Source organism: Phocoena sinus, chromosome 14 (assembly GCF_008692025.1).
Source record: "Phocoena sinus isolate mPhoSin1 chromosome 14, mPhoSin1.pri, whole genome shotgun sequence".
Classification (NCBI taxonomy): domain Eukaryota; kingdom Metazoa; phylum Chordata; class Mammalia; order Artiodactyla; family Phocoenidae; genus Phocoena; species Phocoena sinus.
The window spans coordinates 60,704,514-60,720,004 of NC_045776.1; the positions used below are offsets into that span (position 1 = coordinate 60,704,514).

The 15,491-nt window shown below is 48.8% G+C and overlaps 1 protein-coding gene across 2 annotated transcripts in view; it reads right to left on the reverse strand.

Annotated features, from left to right (window-relative positions):
* Window positions 1-3,174, reverse strand: part of PIEZO2 (piezo type mechanosensitive ion channel component 2) — a 326,164-nt gene extending 322,990 nt beyond the window's left edge. For both annotated transcript variants that reach the window (XM_032602873.1, XM_032602872.1), the window contains exon 1: window positions 3,111-3,174. In XM_032602873.1, the coding sequence (XP_032458764.1) occupies window positions 3,111-3,174 (64 nt within the window). The remainder of the gene's footprint in view (window positions 1-3,110) is intronic.
* Window positions 3,175-15,491: the final 12,317 nt, after the last annotated feature.

Consider the following 15,491-nt stretch of genomic DNA (forward strand, 5'->3'; position numbering starts at 1 on the left):
TAAAGAAAAAAAAATCAGGGTGGCTACCCAAGTACTCATAGACAATTTTGGAGATCTTTAAAATTTTCAGTCTCTATTGATGTAGGAAAACCTGCTACTGGATGTCCACTTTGGATGATAAACAACATATTATATCATATCATATATATCATATCATGTGATATATGACATCATATTATATTATATTATACTACAGTTTTGTTCTGCTTTAAACACTTAAGAGCCACCTAACCTGTGTAAAAGAGGCCTGATTTCACTTATCATTTCTCTGTAAATTTCTTTTACAGAAAAAGAAAGAACTCAAACATCGAATTAAACACAATGGCAGTTAATTTTTAGCATCCATCCTTAGGTGAAGAGACTAGGGCATCCATGTGCAGAAACATTTCAACAGTCCATTGAAATGATGTTGGAGGAGTGGTTTTAAAGAGAAATGCATGAGCTTCTGCAAATGCTTGGCTTTGAAGGCTGCCTTAGCCAGATATAAAAATAGACGGCTAAAACGTAAAAATCGATTCTAATGGCAAGCGGATCACTGCACTCTTCCATGCCCAGGATATTAGGGAAACCTGAATATTTGATTTAGTAGCACCTTGGGAGCAGGCGGACCTGAAAACCCTCCAATAACCTTGAAAACATCCACTTCCTATAGAAGAGAATTGCATGCCCGAATCAGGCGACACCCACCCAGCCGCCTTTCGTCCTGCAAGTCAAGTACAAAGACTAGAAGGCGCATTAGCCCTCGGAAGTGGGTTGTCTTTCCTCACCGACCAGTGAGGGGTCAGTCGGGGGTCAGAGCTCTGGTCCTGCCAGGAGCTCTGCTCTCATCCAGGCAGGGGGCTAGGTCCGAGGTCCAAGTCCTTCCCCTTCCTCCTCCGGGGAGTGGGGAGCCACAGGAGCTAACATGATACGGCCCACCCCGCGCGCACCCTTCCACACACACTCACACACACACAGGTTAGCCTCCCTGAACCCGGAAGGCGGGGTGGGGGGGAATCCAGAGGAACGAGCTGGAAGGGAAGGCGGTGCAGGGCGGCGGGCGACGCCGCCTTCCCGCCGGGAAGGTCGGGGGTGGGGGGGCCCACTGGGCGCACGTGCGCATCCCGCCCCTGGGCGAGCCTGGCTGGGACCCAGCGCTCCTCGGGCGGGGACCACATCGCGGGGCCCGGGGGTGCGGGGAGGAGGCCAGGGGGAGGGGCAAAGGGGCCGGGCGGTGGCGGGATCCCACCACGCGACCGTGGTCGCCGCTCCTCCCGGAGTCCCTGGGAGTGTGCCGCGCCCCGGCCCTCGGGAGGGCAGAGCTCAACAATCCTGCAGAAGGACTTTGCGGTGTAGACCCTCATGATGAGTCGGAATGAGACGGCCCCCACTCCGGCGGCCGCGGACGATCGGGGCAAGCGAGCTGGGTCCTGCGAGCGCCAAACTCAGCACGAGGTCCCTGGCCATCAGCTGGTAATCCCTGCTGTCCTTTCGCTCCGCTAGGTGTGCGCCGCAGGAAACCATCCGCCTGACTCTTCCGACAGTCCCCGGGAGCTGCCACCCCGCCGAGACGGGGGAGCCACTCCCCACCTCACTGACAACCGCGAGTCGACCCCACACAGAAAGCCCCTGGTTAACCCTGGCTCCAGCGTCCACTCGGCAAATAGGGAATGAGCCAGGCACAGCGTCAGCGGGCCCCCAGACAGGACGCGACCTGTGAAGCAGCCGCGCTATTTCCCCAGATCGCTTTCCCAGAGGCTTTTTTCTTTTCAAACTCAAGCAAACTGGCGGGGAGAGTGGCCCTCAGCAGCTTCGTGGGAGCTGCGCGCCTCACCTACAGGCGCGATGATCAAGGACAAAGATCCCTGCAAAACGGTCCTGCCCTGAAATTCAAGTGGCAAAGAGGCCGAGGCTGGCATCCCTGCTGGTCCCTCCTCCTGCCCGAGGACCAGGCCTCTCGCCTCCAGCTGTTTCCACTCCGCAAGCCTTCTCGGTTTTCCGCGGAGGTGCCTTGCGTGTTAATACTCGACTACAAAATCCCCCCCCCCCACCCCGGGAGCTGGGATCAACCCTCAGGAACCCCTCCAGGGCCCCCTTTCGATTACCTGCTCAAAGAAAACAGCACAGGTGTGATCTTGATTCCTCCACCTCTGGCAAAATGGAAAACGGTAGCTTTTTCTGCACAGGTCAGGCTCTCTTTATAAATGCAATTGCTACTTGGTAAGAAGTGTTCTCCTTTCTAGCTCTGATGGGGACAGGGGACAGCTAGGCGCCCACAGTCACCTTAGGAGTGGGGTTCAGTGTAGCAGACGCGGTCTACTAGAGAAGAAACTCGGCAACTCTCACTCCAAGCCCACCGCCGGGCCCGTGTCTTTGGCCCTGACACCCAGTGGCTTTTCACGCCCTGCCAACCGCGTATAAATAGTGAGATCCTTGCCTGGGAGTCGGCGAGGCTCCCTTCTGGCCCTCCCTTAAGCCTCGGAGTCCCAGTGCGACTCTCTAACCGGCGACAGATCTGTCTGGACGGCGCCGGAGTGGGGGATGAGTTTTGGTGTCTGCAGCCTCCGCGACCAGCACTTCTGTTGTAGCGGCTTTTTTGAGAGAAAAAGAAAGTAAGCAACTTCGGGGCACTGCTTCCTGGCGCCCTCCTGTTCTTTTTAGAACGATCTGAGTCCTTCCCTTCTTCCGTCACAATGGCTGGGATATTGGATAGGGGAGAGGTGGCCTAGGAACTGTCTGGTTCACCGTGCTCCCTGCGTCTAGGGACAGGCGGAGGGGGACTGTTGTACGATCCTGGGAAGGGGGTCTACAACTGCCTTCCAGCCAGATTCGCGTCCTTTGTGCACGAGTCAGTACTCCACAAAAAAATTCCACGTGTAACTACATTCAACAGTCTCCAGCACAGGCCGGGCCCGGTCGCCCGGACTCTGCAGCTGGACCGTTGAGAGACACCCCGCTCGTGGAGACCCCGCTCGTGCGCTCCGATGCGGAAAGTGCCAGTGCCCTGCTGTGGCACCGGGACTGCGGCGCGGGTTCTCCGAACCGGGTTCCGGGCACTCGAGCCACTGACCCGGGTTTGCTCCGAAGCCCGCCCCCTCACCCTGGAATCTCGGAGAGCGGAAAACACTCACCTACTGCCAGGCAGACGGGGAGCAGCAGCCTGAAGATGAGCCCGCACACCACTTCCGAGGCCATCGCGTCCGTCCGGCGAGTCGGCGCAGAGGGTCGCTAGGACTGGGCTGCCAAGCCCATGCCCGCCTAAGACCTGCGGCCGGCGGCTCCCAGCCGCCCGGGCATCGTCTCTGCGAGAGCCGCCGCGCTGTGCGCCCCGAGGGCGCGTTCTCCCCTCCCGGCCGCCCCTCTCCGCTCTCCCGGCCGCCGCTCAGCAGGCCTTAGGAAGCCCACTCGCCGGGCGCCCGACCCCGCACGGCCGGCCCATCCGGTGTGGACTCCGCGATCCGGCGCCGGGGGCTTCTGCAGCGGGTGGCGGAGGCCAGAGCGGGGCGGGGTACGGGGCACTTCAGGAGGGTCCCGCGAGGCGGTGCGGCGAGGAAAGAGGCGAGAAGGGCGTGCTGTCCTTCTGTCGGCTCCTAGGTTGTCGCTCGGGGGTGGCAGACAGTCTTCTCCACCAAGCCTCCTCCGAAGCGAGTTGCCTGGGCTGCCGGCCCGGCCCGGCCCTCGGCTTGGGCTCCCAGAGCGGCCCCGGCCCCGAGCGGCCCCGCGGCGGCTCCCCCAGCGGCGCGCGACTCAGCCTCTGCGCCCCCGGACTTCGGGCTGGAGAAAGCTGGGCGCGAGCGGCCCGGCGCAAGGAACCATCCCCGACAGCGCGGGGCTCGCTGACGGGTCCTCTGTGGGACGCAAGTGGGGGCAGAAGTCGAGACGAAAGCGCGCGAGAGGCTCAGGCTCCACTGGCTCCTCGGCGGCCTCGACTTAAAGGAATAAAATGAAAACCGAACGCCTCCCGGCGGCCAGCGCGCCCCCGCCCCACGTAGCGCAGCCTCGCCCTGGCGGCGCAGCCCGGGCTCCCGGCGGGCGCGCACTTCTCCACCTTCAATGAAACTTTCGAAGCCGCGCTCGCGGACGGGCGTGCGCGCCGGCCAATGGGAGGGCGGCTCGGAGCTGCGCGGGGTCCCGCCCCCGGGCGGCTGGAGGCTGGAGCAGGGTCGGGTCTCCGGAACCCGGTGTTGGCGAGCCCGAGCTTCCGAGCGGGGAACTTGGAGCGCTCGCTCCTCAGACCCGCAGCACTGCTGGATCCTGTCCTTCTGCAGACAGAAGGAACCATCCTAGCATCCTGTCCACAGGGCGCACCCCTGAGCTCAGCCCAGTCGAGGGAGTCCTTTAAGGCTCAGGAATCATGCGCGGGCGACATGAGAACATAACAATTTTGTGGGACTGTCACGTGTGCCAGGCCCACACGTGCCCACTTGCACGGACTGAGTAGAAACAGAATTAATGCAGACCAGTGTCCTGCCCATATAGAACCTGGTGAGAAGTGTCAGCTCTGACTGGGCTCTGGGAAATCCTGAGTCTTTCCAAGAATGGGCATAGGGGTCAGATGCGCACCTGCTCTGTATATTTTGAAGAAGTCTTGTTTTCGCCTCGGATTTGTTCCTTGCTTTTCATGGCCCCTGGGGAGAGAGTATACTGTTTCCCTTCTCTCCTCATAATCTCCCTTTTTCTCGTTCTCTAGGTAAGATCTAGAGATATCTGGTTCTAGCTTGGAGACGACAGCGTGTCTGAGTCCCTCATCTCTCGATTATCCAGCAGTGGAGGAGACCCGCTTCAGCACTGTGGGAATCCTGGGGACCTGAAGTAGGTGGTCTGATCCGTAGGGAGGACCGTTCAGAACTGGCATTTCCATCAGGAGGACAGAGAGGGGAAAACTTGACTTCCACGGCGCACCAGCCTTCTGGGCTTGAATTGGTTTTACATGATGGAAGAGTCTGCTGATGGCAATTAAGCAAACCTTGGTTCTCTGTGTTAATCAACCAGGTCTCCCTTTTTTGAGATACAGTAAGCTTACATTCTGAGCTCAGGTGTCTTCACAAATTTGCTGAGAATGACAAATACACTGCAAACCATTACCTTTTTATGAAGCCACAAAGCAGTCAAATCTTGTGAAGACACCCAGAAACTTAGACCATCTGTGTGCTCTGGAGCCCTGGAGAAGCCTGGACATCGGAACCTCAAACAGCGTGCCCCACACTAGGGCAAGAGAAGATAACAGGAACTTAAATTATCAGCAAATCAGTGACTACTGCCAGGAGGTGCTTTGTGTTTTGTAGAAGCCTGATGTCAGTCTGCCCCTATTTTCCAAGTTAGGGTCAGGGCCAGCACTGTGATGTTCCTAGGTGGTGTCATCTCTGTCCCTCTGTCTCTCCTTCTCTCTCGCTCTCGCTGGTACAACTTGTTCTTGGGACCTAATTAAGAGGTCAAAAGCCCTCCTGAATTTTACGCAACACTGTGTCACCACATGAATCCTCAGTTTACTCTAAATATTTTGTCATTTTCTTTGTAGGTTTTCCATACTAACAACTGTCTAGATGGCTTCAAAATCGCTGTCTTAGATGCCTGGCTAGGAGATGCGTGATCATACCTGATCCACCTCCTGCTTCTTCTGCCACTCTGTGTGCCAATTTGGCTGTTTGATTTTTAGAGATTCTAAGACCTGGATCCCACTTCTTCGTCTATGAACACATAGGCTCCAGGGGTTTCCGTTGTCTACATCGTACCTAGAAGGGGTGCTCCCTGTGACTGCAGGTTACAGGCACCTGGGATCTTTTCATTAAATCAAAGCGCTTGGTCTCCACGTGCAGAGATTCTGACTTGATCCTGGCCTGTGAGCCAGGGAAAGCTGTGAGCTTGGGAAAGCTGTCAGGTGGTTCTCAGGTGGGCAGTCGGAGGAGAGAACCACCGTCCTGATTCACACATCAGAACTCAGGAAACAGGCCACTAATTTTCAAAACTAGTATTGCCCAAGCAAAGCCACCTTTCTGGAGCTGTGTTTTCACACTGGGGTTACACAGGTCTGCACAGCAATAGTCAGTGGCATTGTCTTTACAAGGGCTGTTTTACCCTAAAATTTCCCCAATCTGAAAAGCAGTAGCTATTATCTAGACAGGCTGATTTTGAAGGATTTTCCAGCCCACAGGATACTGACCCCCTTGGTCGGAGCCCTGCTTGGCCAGCCACCTTTGTCCCCCATCTGAGCCTGCTGTTGCCTGAAACCTGGCATGAGGTATAAAAATGGTTTGGGGAGAAAATCAACTACATTGAATACTCACAAACATATTGTTTTGATATTTAATGAGCACCTAAAGCATATGACCCCAACTTCTGCACACATGATGAATCAAGCATTGGTCACTCCAGGTGTCTCTGCATCTACATGGAAATCAATGGCTTCCTCGGGTCATTATTGAGACTTTAATGCCACAGATTCCTCTTCTGTAAGTTGAAGAGAGTAATACATGCTACCTCATATGGAGCGCTACGCAGATGGAGATAACACCCAGAGAAACCGGGAGCACAGGCACCATCCAATGAGCAGTAGTGGCTATTATTAGTATTATTATTACTATTGCTATTGCTATTATTGGAAAACAAGGACTGTTCCTGCATTTCTGAAGCTGTTATGCTGGAACACGGTAGCTGCTCTGATAGTCAGATGCCCTGGCCCTTAGTAACATGTTTAAAAACTGCCCTACAGTCGAGTGATAGACATTCTCACAAGTGTTTGAGTTTTAGCTGCAAAGAATATGTCACTTTGTGGCTTATGTGGGTTTCATCTCACCTCTTTAGCCTTTATCTTTTCTGAACTTGGTTTAATGCCACCCCAATTGACAACATCATTCAGAAACACCATCCTTGTCCCAAATGCTCATTTTCTCTAACGTGCTCAATATGCAAACACAGAGTTAATAACCTTTTTCAGTCTCAACTGGTAACTTTACCAAACAGTGTTTCCCAGAGGAATATAAAAGTCGTCAACTTGGCAGTTGACACTCCCAGTGAAATCTGCCAAAATCCACAGACGCCATCGAGCCTGCAGAGAACATGATGACTCTCGCCAACTTGAGGACATCCTCTCCCATAGGTAACGTGTTCTCCTTACATATGTACTCATTTAATACTTTCAGAGATACACGTGTCTGTGTTTTCATTTATAAGTCACAGTATTCGTCTAGAAGTGATTTTAGTTAGGAGCCACGTGGTTTTTGGCACTTTTACTTGAAAAATTTGGAAGCAGAATGAAAGCCTTTCTTCTTTTTGCTAATATATTCTGTGGTTACCCTTTTTTTAAGCTGTCAGTTTGATGTTTACAGCAGAAGTATTTTCAAGGTCTCCAAATTCCAAAAACCTGGAAAACTTCTACTAATTTGTAGGAGACATCATCGTGCTATACTTCTGCCAAAGAGGTTCTCCCCCAGACGGTTTCCCCCAGTCATCTCCAGCGAAAATGCAAGAAATCCCTATGTACCCACACTTCACCATCTGTGACATCTGGTCCTTACCTGTCATCTTCCTGCTGAGTGTACAGAAAGTTTACACCTTGGCCCGAAGTACAATTTGTGAGCTGTCGTATGGATTCAGAATCTGAGGCAGACTGCTGAATTTGTGTCTGTTGATCAAGAACTTTGAAAAATCAGCCAACAGACCTATATGTGTGCCTTATTTTTTCAATCAGATTCTAGGCTTTCAGGGCATGGACAAAATTTCGTGTATAACGCGAACTGTAAAGAAGGCTATATAGCAAAACCTTGTTTCCAAATGAATTGTATTCTGTTTATTTGGCTCCATTATTCACACATACGCACATACGCACATACACATGCATACACACACACAAATATTTATTACTGCGTAAGAAAAATCTCATATGAAAATAAAGGAGCATGTACAGTTTTATTTGTTTTTTGTAAGACACACATAAAGGAAGGGAGTATGAATTCATGGGAAAGGTGCTCCGTGGAGGTTGGTGACTTGCCTGGGGCACAGGTGCCCAGATGGCTGACACTAAAACATAGAAATCACCATACATTATTCACAGCTGACACCACGAGCAGATTTTTTTTTTTTTATCAAGGGGTTGTCTAGCTGCTTTCTTTAGAGTTTGTCCTGAAGCCTTTGAAGAGGCTGAAACACTTAAACTCTGGGAAGAGTTTTAAGGGGACTGGAATTCCGGTCACAGGTTAGCAGTGAAATGTGGTCATTCAAAGCAAGTTACTAAACAAAGAAATCACAAGTTTTTTTCTTTACCTAGAGCCACTGAAATAGGAAAAGCCTCCCTGTCTGTATCCTATAGACATTTATTAGTTAATAAATCCACATTTCAGAATGATTTGGATTTCAGTTGTATTTCTTGGAACTTCACCAGGACCTCTTAAATGGTCTTAGAAATATGAATATTCTTGGTGAGTCTAGGAGACTTCCATTCGTTGCTCTTAAGAGCGTTCGGATGTGTGTTTGCATGGGATGTGTACAAGTTTGACGATTGGTTATTCCTAGTTATTAACATTAGCCTATGACTGGGACTCTCCCATCCCCTTCAGTTGAGTCAGCGAGTTTGCAGCCTCCTTCACTTATTCTCCTGCAGTGCCACCTTTCGGCTAAAAGTATGTTGAAAACTACAAGTACCTAATGCAAGCAATTAGGCACAATCAACAAATGTCTCTTGAGAACAAACGTATGGATACCAAGGGGGGAAAGCAGAGAGGTAGGGTGGTGGTGGGATGAATTGGGAGATTGGGATTGACATATATACACTAATATGTATAAAATAGATAACTAATAAGAACCTGCTGAATAAAAAAAAATGAAAAACACAAACAAATGTCTCTTGCAGCCAACAATATGCTGATAGACTCAAAAACACAGCGGTGCAGAAGCAACACAGCTGCTGCCTTCATGAAGTGACCATCCGGTAAAGACAGACATGAATCAATAATTGTAAATAATTAAGTAAACCAGGCCCGAGTGCGGAGGACTAAGCAGAAGAATTAGGTACTTACGGGAGAGTGTGATGGTGAACGTTACTCACTTTCAGGGAGTTTGAGCACAGATTCCTCCAGAAGGTGGTGCTTGTTTCACTTTGAAGGGTGACTGGATTCTGCGCAATGTAAGCATCGTGAAGGCAGGAACTTTGTTCTGTTCATTGCATCCCCTGGGGGGGGGGGGGCTTCTGCAGCTTAATGAGATCACGTGGTTTCCAATCCAGATCCTTTCTATCTTCTTTTTAATTCAATTGGAACAGTCATAAGCACTTATTAAGCACACATGGAGTAACAGACACACCCAGGCATGTTACAGAGGTAAGGACAGCGGCCCCTGAAACCTGGGGCGCGTAGGTCCACTGCAGCCCCCGGAGATCAATACAGAGGTTCTCCAGATCTGGGTCCTTGCAGCTCGGGCAACCTCTTGACCTTCCTGGTTTTCCTCACTTTAGGGTTTGTGTGTGTTTAATCTACCTTCCTTTAAATCTTAATACAGAAAGAGCATATTTACATGTGTTCTCTGGGCTGTGGCAATACTGTAGCCCACAAGAGGCTGTTCTTTAGGCCCAGGATTTATCCGTGTTTTCCATGACTTTTCAGCAGAGGGACTGCATCGGGGGTTGTGAGCCAACAAGCAAAGCGGATGTTGTTGGCTCTGAAAAGCCCAATCACGTTTCTCCATGGGTCAATGTGAAAGTGTCTCTGGCTTGTCCAAAGATGCGGTAAACATCATGAGTTTTTCCAAGGTTCTTTGAGGTCCTTCAAACAAGTGTTTTGCTTGTTTGTTTTGGATATGAGGAAATGGCCCGTCTTACAAAAATAAATAAAAGACACCAGTCTCCTTTCCCCCAGTCCAAAGGGATTTTGTTTCCAGGTCAGAATTCCTCAGTGGAGAGGAGTCTTCACTCCCCCTGCCCCAGAGCTACCCTAGGGTTTGACTTTCCTTCCCTTCCTAATGGGGGAGAAAGTGCCTTTTTTGATATTCTGTTAAAAAACTTGAGAAAAGTAGACATTTTAAAAACAAACATGCTACAAAATTAAAGAGGAACAAACCACAAATGGTATAAAATGTCTTTTCTAAAATACAAGTTTCTGATGTTATACATCTCAAAACAGGACAATTTCTGAGATGCCCCAAGATAACTGATCACCCACCTTGGATGAGTCCAGGGCCAGCTACACAAGTTGCTAGTTGCAATGCAAAATTAAAATGTGTACTTCTTTTTCAAAAAGCAGGAAAAAAGTGCTCCTAAGGGTACTAAAATATAAAGTTTTTCTCTTTCTTCCATGGTTTTTCTCTCAAATTGCCATAGCAGGTTTTAATTTGCCATTTAAGTTTTATGTGAAGAAAAAATTAAATTTACGTTATTGGCACAAATTTAACCATAAATCTTTGTACTCTGCAGTGCCAGCTTTGAATGCAAATAAGCATGTAACTCATACACAGAATCACTGAAGCCACACAATTTGTATTTTGTAGCTTACATATGCATTTGTATTTTGTTCTTAGAGAAAACGGTTGACATGCTACACAAAACTAATTCAACTGCTTTTATTTCACGTCTTGGTACACTCACGTGCTACCAACACTCTCTGCATTCATTTGCTGATAAGAAAGGACCAAGAGGAAAAGGAACTCAGGTCTGTCTTTTTTCTCTTTCTCTCTGTGTCATCACTTTATGCCTAAGGCTTTGGCTAACCGGGGAAAGGACATGAGTGAGAAAGGGTATGACGGATGGGGTGGTGGTTCTTTCAATGTCATTTTCTTCTCCCTTCTTTCGAAACAGATTCTTGTTCAAATTGTAAGCATGTCCTCTGGGGACTGCCAAGGCTCCACCCGTTTCTGGGCCACAGGTAACACTCCCACCTTGCACTCCCATGCATGGGGGTCCGCTGGAATTCGGGGCTCGTGGGCACCAGGAACGTCAAAGGCCAGTGGAGCAGTGGACAGGTGAACATGAGTATTATGTGTGCCTCCTCTGCTTGCGACGCTCTTGTCCTGTGATGTCACTTGCCAAACACAAGGTCAAAGATAAAAGTATTGAACATGTCCAGCCAGAGCATCACACCAAGTGCCGGGTCCTCCCGCGGGGTGAGAGTAGAGGTGGGGAGCAGCTGTGCCCTGCCGGGCGGGGCCTCCCATAGCCGCCCCATGGAGTGGGCGTCCCTCCATGGCCCCGCACCCAGCCCCTCCCTCCAGCTGTGTGTCCAAGTGTCGTCCTCAGTGTTGGCTCACCCGACATCTAACTCTGTTCCACGTTCCAACCACTCATAAGATGGAAACCTGGAAAGCAGCCCGGGAAGAGGCTGGAAGAAGAAACCCCTGGCCAGGGAGGGAGTCGAATACTCTCAATCTGTGTGCCCCTGTGCGTTTGAGGGGAAGCGCAGGTAAGGAGGTCGTGACTGCCTCCCTTTCCTTTGCCTCCAAGGTGGGCTTTTCATCCCCCTTCCCGGCTCACGTGGCACCTGGACTGCGAGCAGGTGGGACCCGCTCCGGGTGTCACGGCGAGCAAGGGGCAGAGTCAGGACCCGGGTCTTCTCCAGGACGGTGGCGCATGGCCCCTCGTGGTGGAGCACAAGGTGCAGGCGTGGGCTCGCCCCCCGCGGGGCTCGGGCCTGGCAGGGACCACAGCACCGCATGGTCTGCACATCCTGGACCCGCCCAGCAGCGCAGGGATGCAGGGCTTCAACCAGCCCCGAGAATCGTCAGGAAGGACAGAACCCACATTGTGCAGTGAAGTCGCCCTGCCCCCAGCCAGAGCACAGGTGAGCACACCTGCCAGCGCGGGGACTGCCAACCAGCGCTGCAGCCCTCCCCTCTCCTCTAGAGTCTCCACCCTCCTTCCTTCCAGTGGAAGCAGGGGGTCGGTCCGGGAAGCCCTCTCTTACCTCCACAGTAAAAAAACAAGAGTGTGTGTTGTGCGGTGGTGGAGGGGATTTGAAGTTAAACAGATATCTACCTTCAAATCCCACCTGGTGCACTTGGAAGCTGCAACACCCAGGACAGTTACTTAAAATGGTGTGTTTTTGTTTCTGTCAAAATAATGAAGGTGAAGTGTGGACAGATAGGACGGTCACCTCACCTTCCGTGTGGAAAGTGAGGATGTGGCCACTTAGACAAAGGACGGCTGGAAAGAAAGAGCGGTTCAGCCTCTTTCCCAGAAACATGGGAGTTACCCCAGACCCAGCGGCTATAAGGATGATACGTGGCATTCTCTGGTTCCTTTTTCTTAAGAGCTCAGAGTGCTTCTGAGACATTATCTCATGAATTTGCAAATCATTCCTGGGAGTTAGGTAGAAAGGAATCCAGACAAGTTTCTAGCTTGCCTCTTTACTAAGAGCCAAAGATTGAAATGTCCTCTCTGCAAGTAGACACACCTCCTGGGTATAGAAACACTATTACTCAAATCACACATGGGGTAGGTAAACGTGCAGATGAAAATAACACACACCTTCCAGAAGGTAAGTACTGTGACAAAAGTCTTCCTCCCTGATTTCTTGATAATGAAAGTGTTTATGGAGTTTTGCTCCCAGAAGTGGGATGGGACACTCACGCCCAGGTACTGTGTCCCTGCAAATGTAAGCATCCGCCCTCGGAGCCTGGCCGTGATGGGAGCGCGATTGCCCTTTGAGCTAACTGTAAAATCAACCCCAAACTGACGAGGCTGGAAACGTGCAGTCACCTTAAATGTACAAGATAAGCCGCAATCAACATGACCTCACTACCCTGATTGAAGATGCTAACAGATCTAAAGAGCGTGCTAGTTAAATGGAATAGAAACGTATGGAAAGTGCAGAGCAGTCCATCCCTGTGACCAGATAAACAGCGTGCCATAGAAAAGGAGACTCAATCAATACACCGTCAATATCTGGTCCCATTAGCAAGGCAGTTTCTAGAGGGAATGTCCCCCTTGACAGTTGCTTTTGGCACAAGGATAAGGAGGTAAACATGAGGTCCCCAGACTCACGGACTCTGGGAAATGCACCTCCAGCCAGGCATGAGCTGGGCAGGCGGAGAGAAGAGCCTGTCGGAAGAACGATGGCCCCGCTGAGCAGAGACTTGGGGTTGGGGTCGGGGGGGGGTGGATTCTGCTGCAAGGCCGAGGGGGGCTCTCAGGAGGAGGGGGCAGAGGAGGGAAGCAGGTGGGCAGGGGGGAAGATCTGAGGAAGGCTGGGGACTCATAGAGCCCAGCTTGCACCTTGGCTTTGATGTCACCCATACATATTAGGAAGAGTACTATGCAAGAAAAGAATAAGGATGAGTTCCATGTACTGATCCGGAGGACCTCATGCATATTGTTAAGTGAAAAAACAAAGGGCAGATGTCCACATAGAATGGTCCATCCTGTGTATAGAAGTGAGCCAAATAATAACGTAGAGTCATATTTACAATAAAATAAACAAAATGATTCACAGGGACAAATAAAAGGTGCCTATAAGTGTGTGAGGGGAGGTGGAAAGAACAGGGTGGGAATGGGAATTCTCCACATATCAATTTTATATTGTTTGGATTCTTCACCACACGAACTTATCACATAAATAATTTCTACTAGACCAAAACTGTTAAAATTTAAATTTCAAAGTTGTATTTAAGATTGGATTTTAGTAAACAGTTCTAGAAGACTGTAGTTCAGTTTAACAATGGGTGAGAGTATATACTGTGAAGTGAAAAACACAGGGGGTAGAACAGTTAATTTAGCGTCCTGTCTTTTGTGAAAGAAAGGAGAGGAAGTGTGTGTGTCTGTGTGTGAATGAGTGTGTGTGTTTGCTTATTTATGTAAAAAAAATACAGGATGGATAACCAGAGACTGAGGGCTTGGATTGGAGCAAGACTTCTCTAAGTGTACATTTTAATATAATTTTGATATATAAATGGAACATGTACATATTTTCTATACTTAAAAAGTAAAATTACATAAAAAGATATAAAAATAAAATCCTAACACTGAAACACAAATGAACTGAATTCTATATTACATTGACATCTTAATTACAGAGAGAGAACATTTTAAGAAACCCTCAAACACAATATTCCAGCTATAATTTCTGTACACTTTTTCAGTGGGGAATTGTTAACAGCAATATTGGTATTGTAATCTTGAAACTACTTTATGCTTATAAATAAAAAGATAAAACCAAAAGAATGAATAGGAATCAGGAGTTTTGTGTAAGAAAAAAAGAGGTTCAAATACAAAATGATTTAAGAAAAAACAGTAACACTGAACCTGAATGGGAAACCTCCATATTTACTCATGATTTAAAAAATACATCTTTACAGCTTTGTCCCCTGAAAAGTTCAGGAAACAAGGACGTCCCTGTAGCAGTTAGCATCCCTAGGGCCATATTTGACTTTCTAAGAACCATTTCCCTCTGGAAGGAATCCTGGCTCAGAGAAGAAATGGCTGAGTCCAGGTCTGAGATAAGCAAAGTGCAAAGTGAGCTGGAAAGCAAAGGCTCCCAGAAGACGGGACTGGCCAAAATGACCCCGGAGACAGTTTGAAGACACCCTTCCTGGTCAACTTGGGGAATTCTGGGCATTGGTAAAAATCATCACGATAATGGATTTTCACACACTGAATAAATAACTGAGTCCATACTAATATTTAAAAAGTGGGGGCTAGAGAGAACACGATTCTTTATATATAATAACATACAAATAATAATAAAGAAGAAATGATGGAATTTGATGCACATACACGCAACACACGCAGAGATCTGGGCAGGAATCATTAATGGGATCTAAAACCATTAAGTGGAAGGAGGAAAGGAAGTTGTTGGCAAACAGTATGTTTGTAGAACCTCACCTGGCAGATTATTCGCCAGTTGCTGAAGGAGAATGGAATGATCTGTCACTTTAACCATGTCATCACATTTCATTTCACCAGTGGGAGGCCCTGGCATCACGGGCCTCTTGATATGATGCTCTATGAAGGACCCAACGTCAGCTTTGAAGTGTTTAAACTGAATGTAATGAAGCCTCGAGAGTTCCAGTTTAAAGGACATTCAAGGAATAGCATGGATGAGTCACGTGGTACCATGAGGAACCTAGGTGCTCAGACCAAAAATCTAGAACCTCCAAAATGTGGGTGGAACATTTTACAAGACAAAGGGGAGGCATAACCACCAAATGCAACGCATGAACTTTGATCAGACGCTGCTAAAAAAAAAAAAAAAAGCTATAAACGACATTTTTGGGGTTTGGGGGGAAATTTGAATATGGATTGGATATTGGACAATATTTTTAAATTATAGGTTTTTCTGTTAGATACAATAATGATATTGTAGAAGGAGGGTCTTAGGAGATGCCTGCTAAACTATTTAGGAGTGAAGTATCATCATGTCTACAGTTTATTTTCAAATGGTTATTATCAAAATATATATATCTTTATTTTCAAATGGTTAATAGCAACAATAACAACTATATATATATGTGTGTGTGTGTGTGTGTGTGTGTATCTATCTATATATATATGTAATATATATGTAAGCATTTATTGTATTTTCCTTTCAACTTTTTCT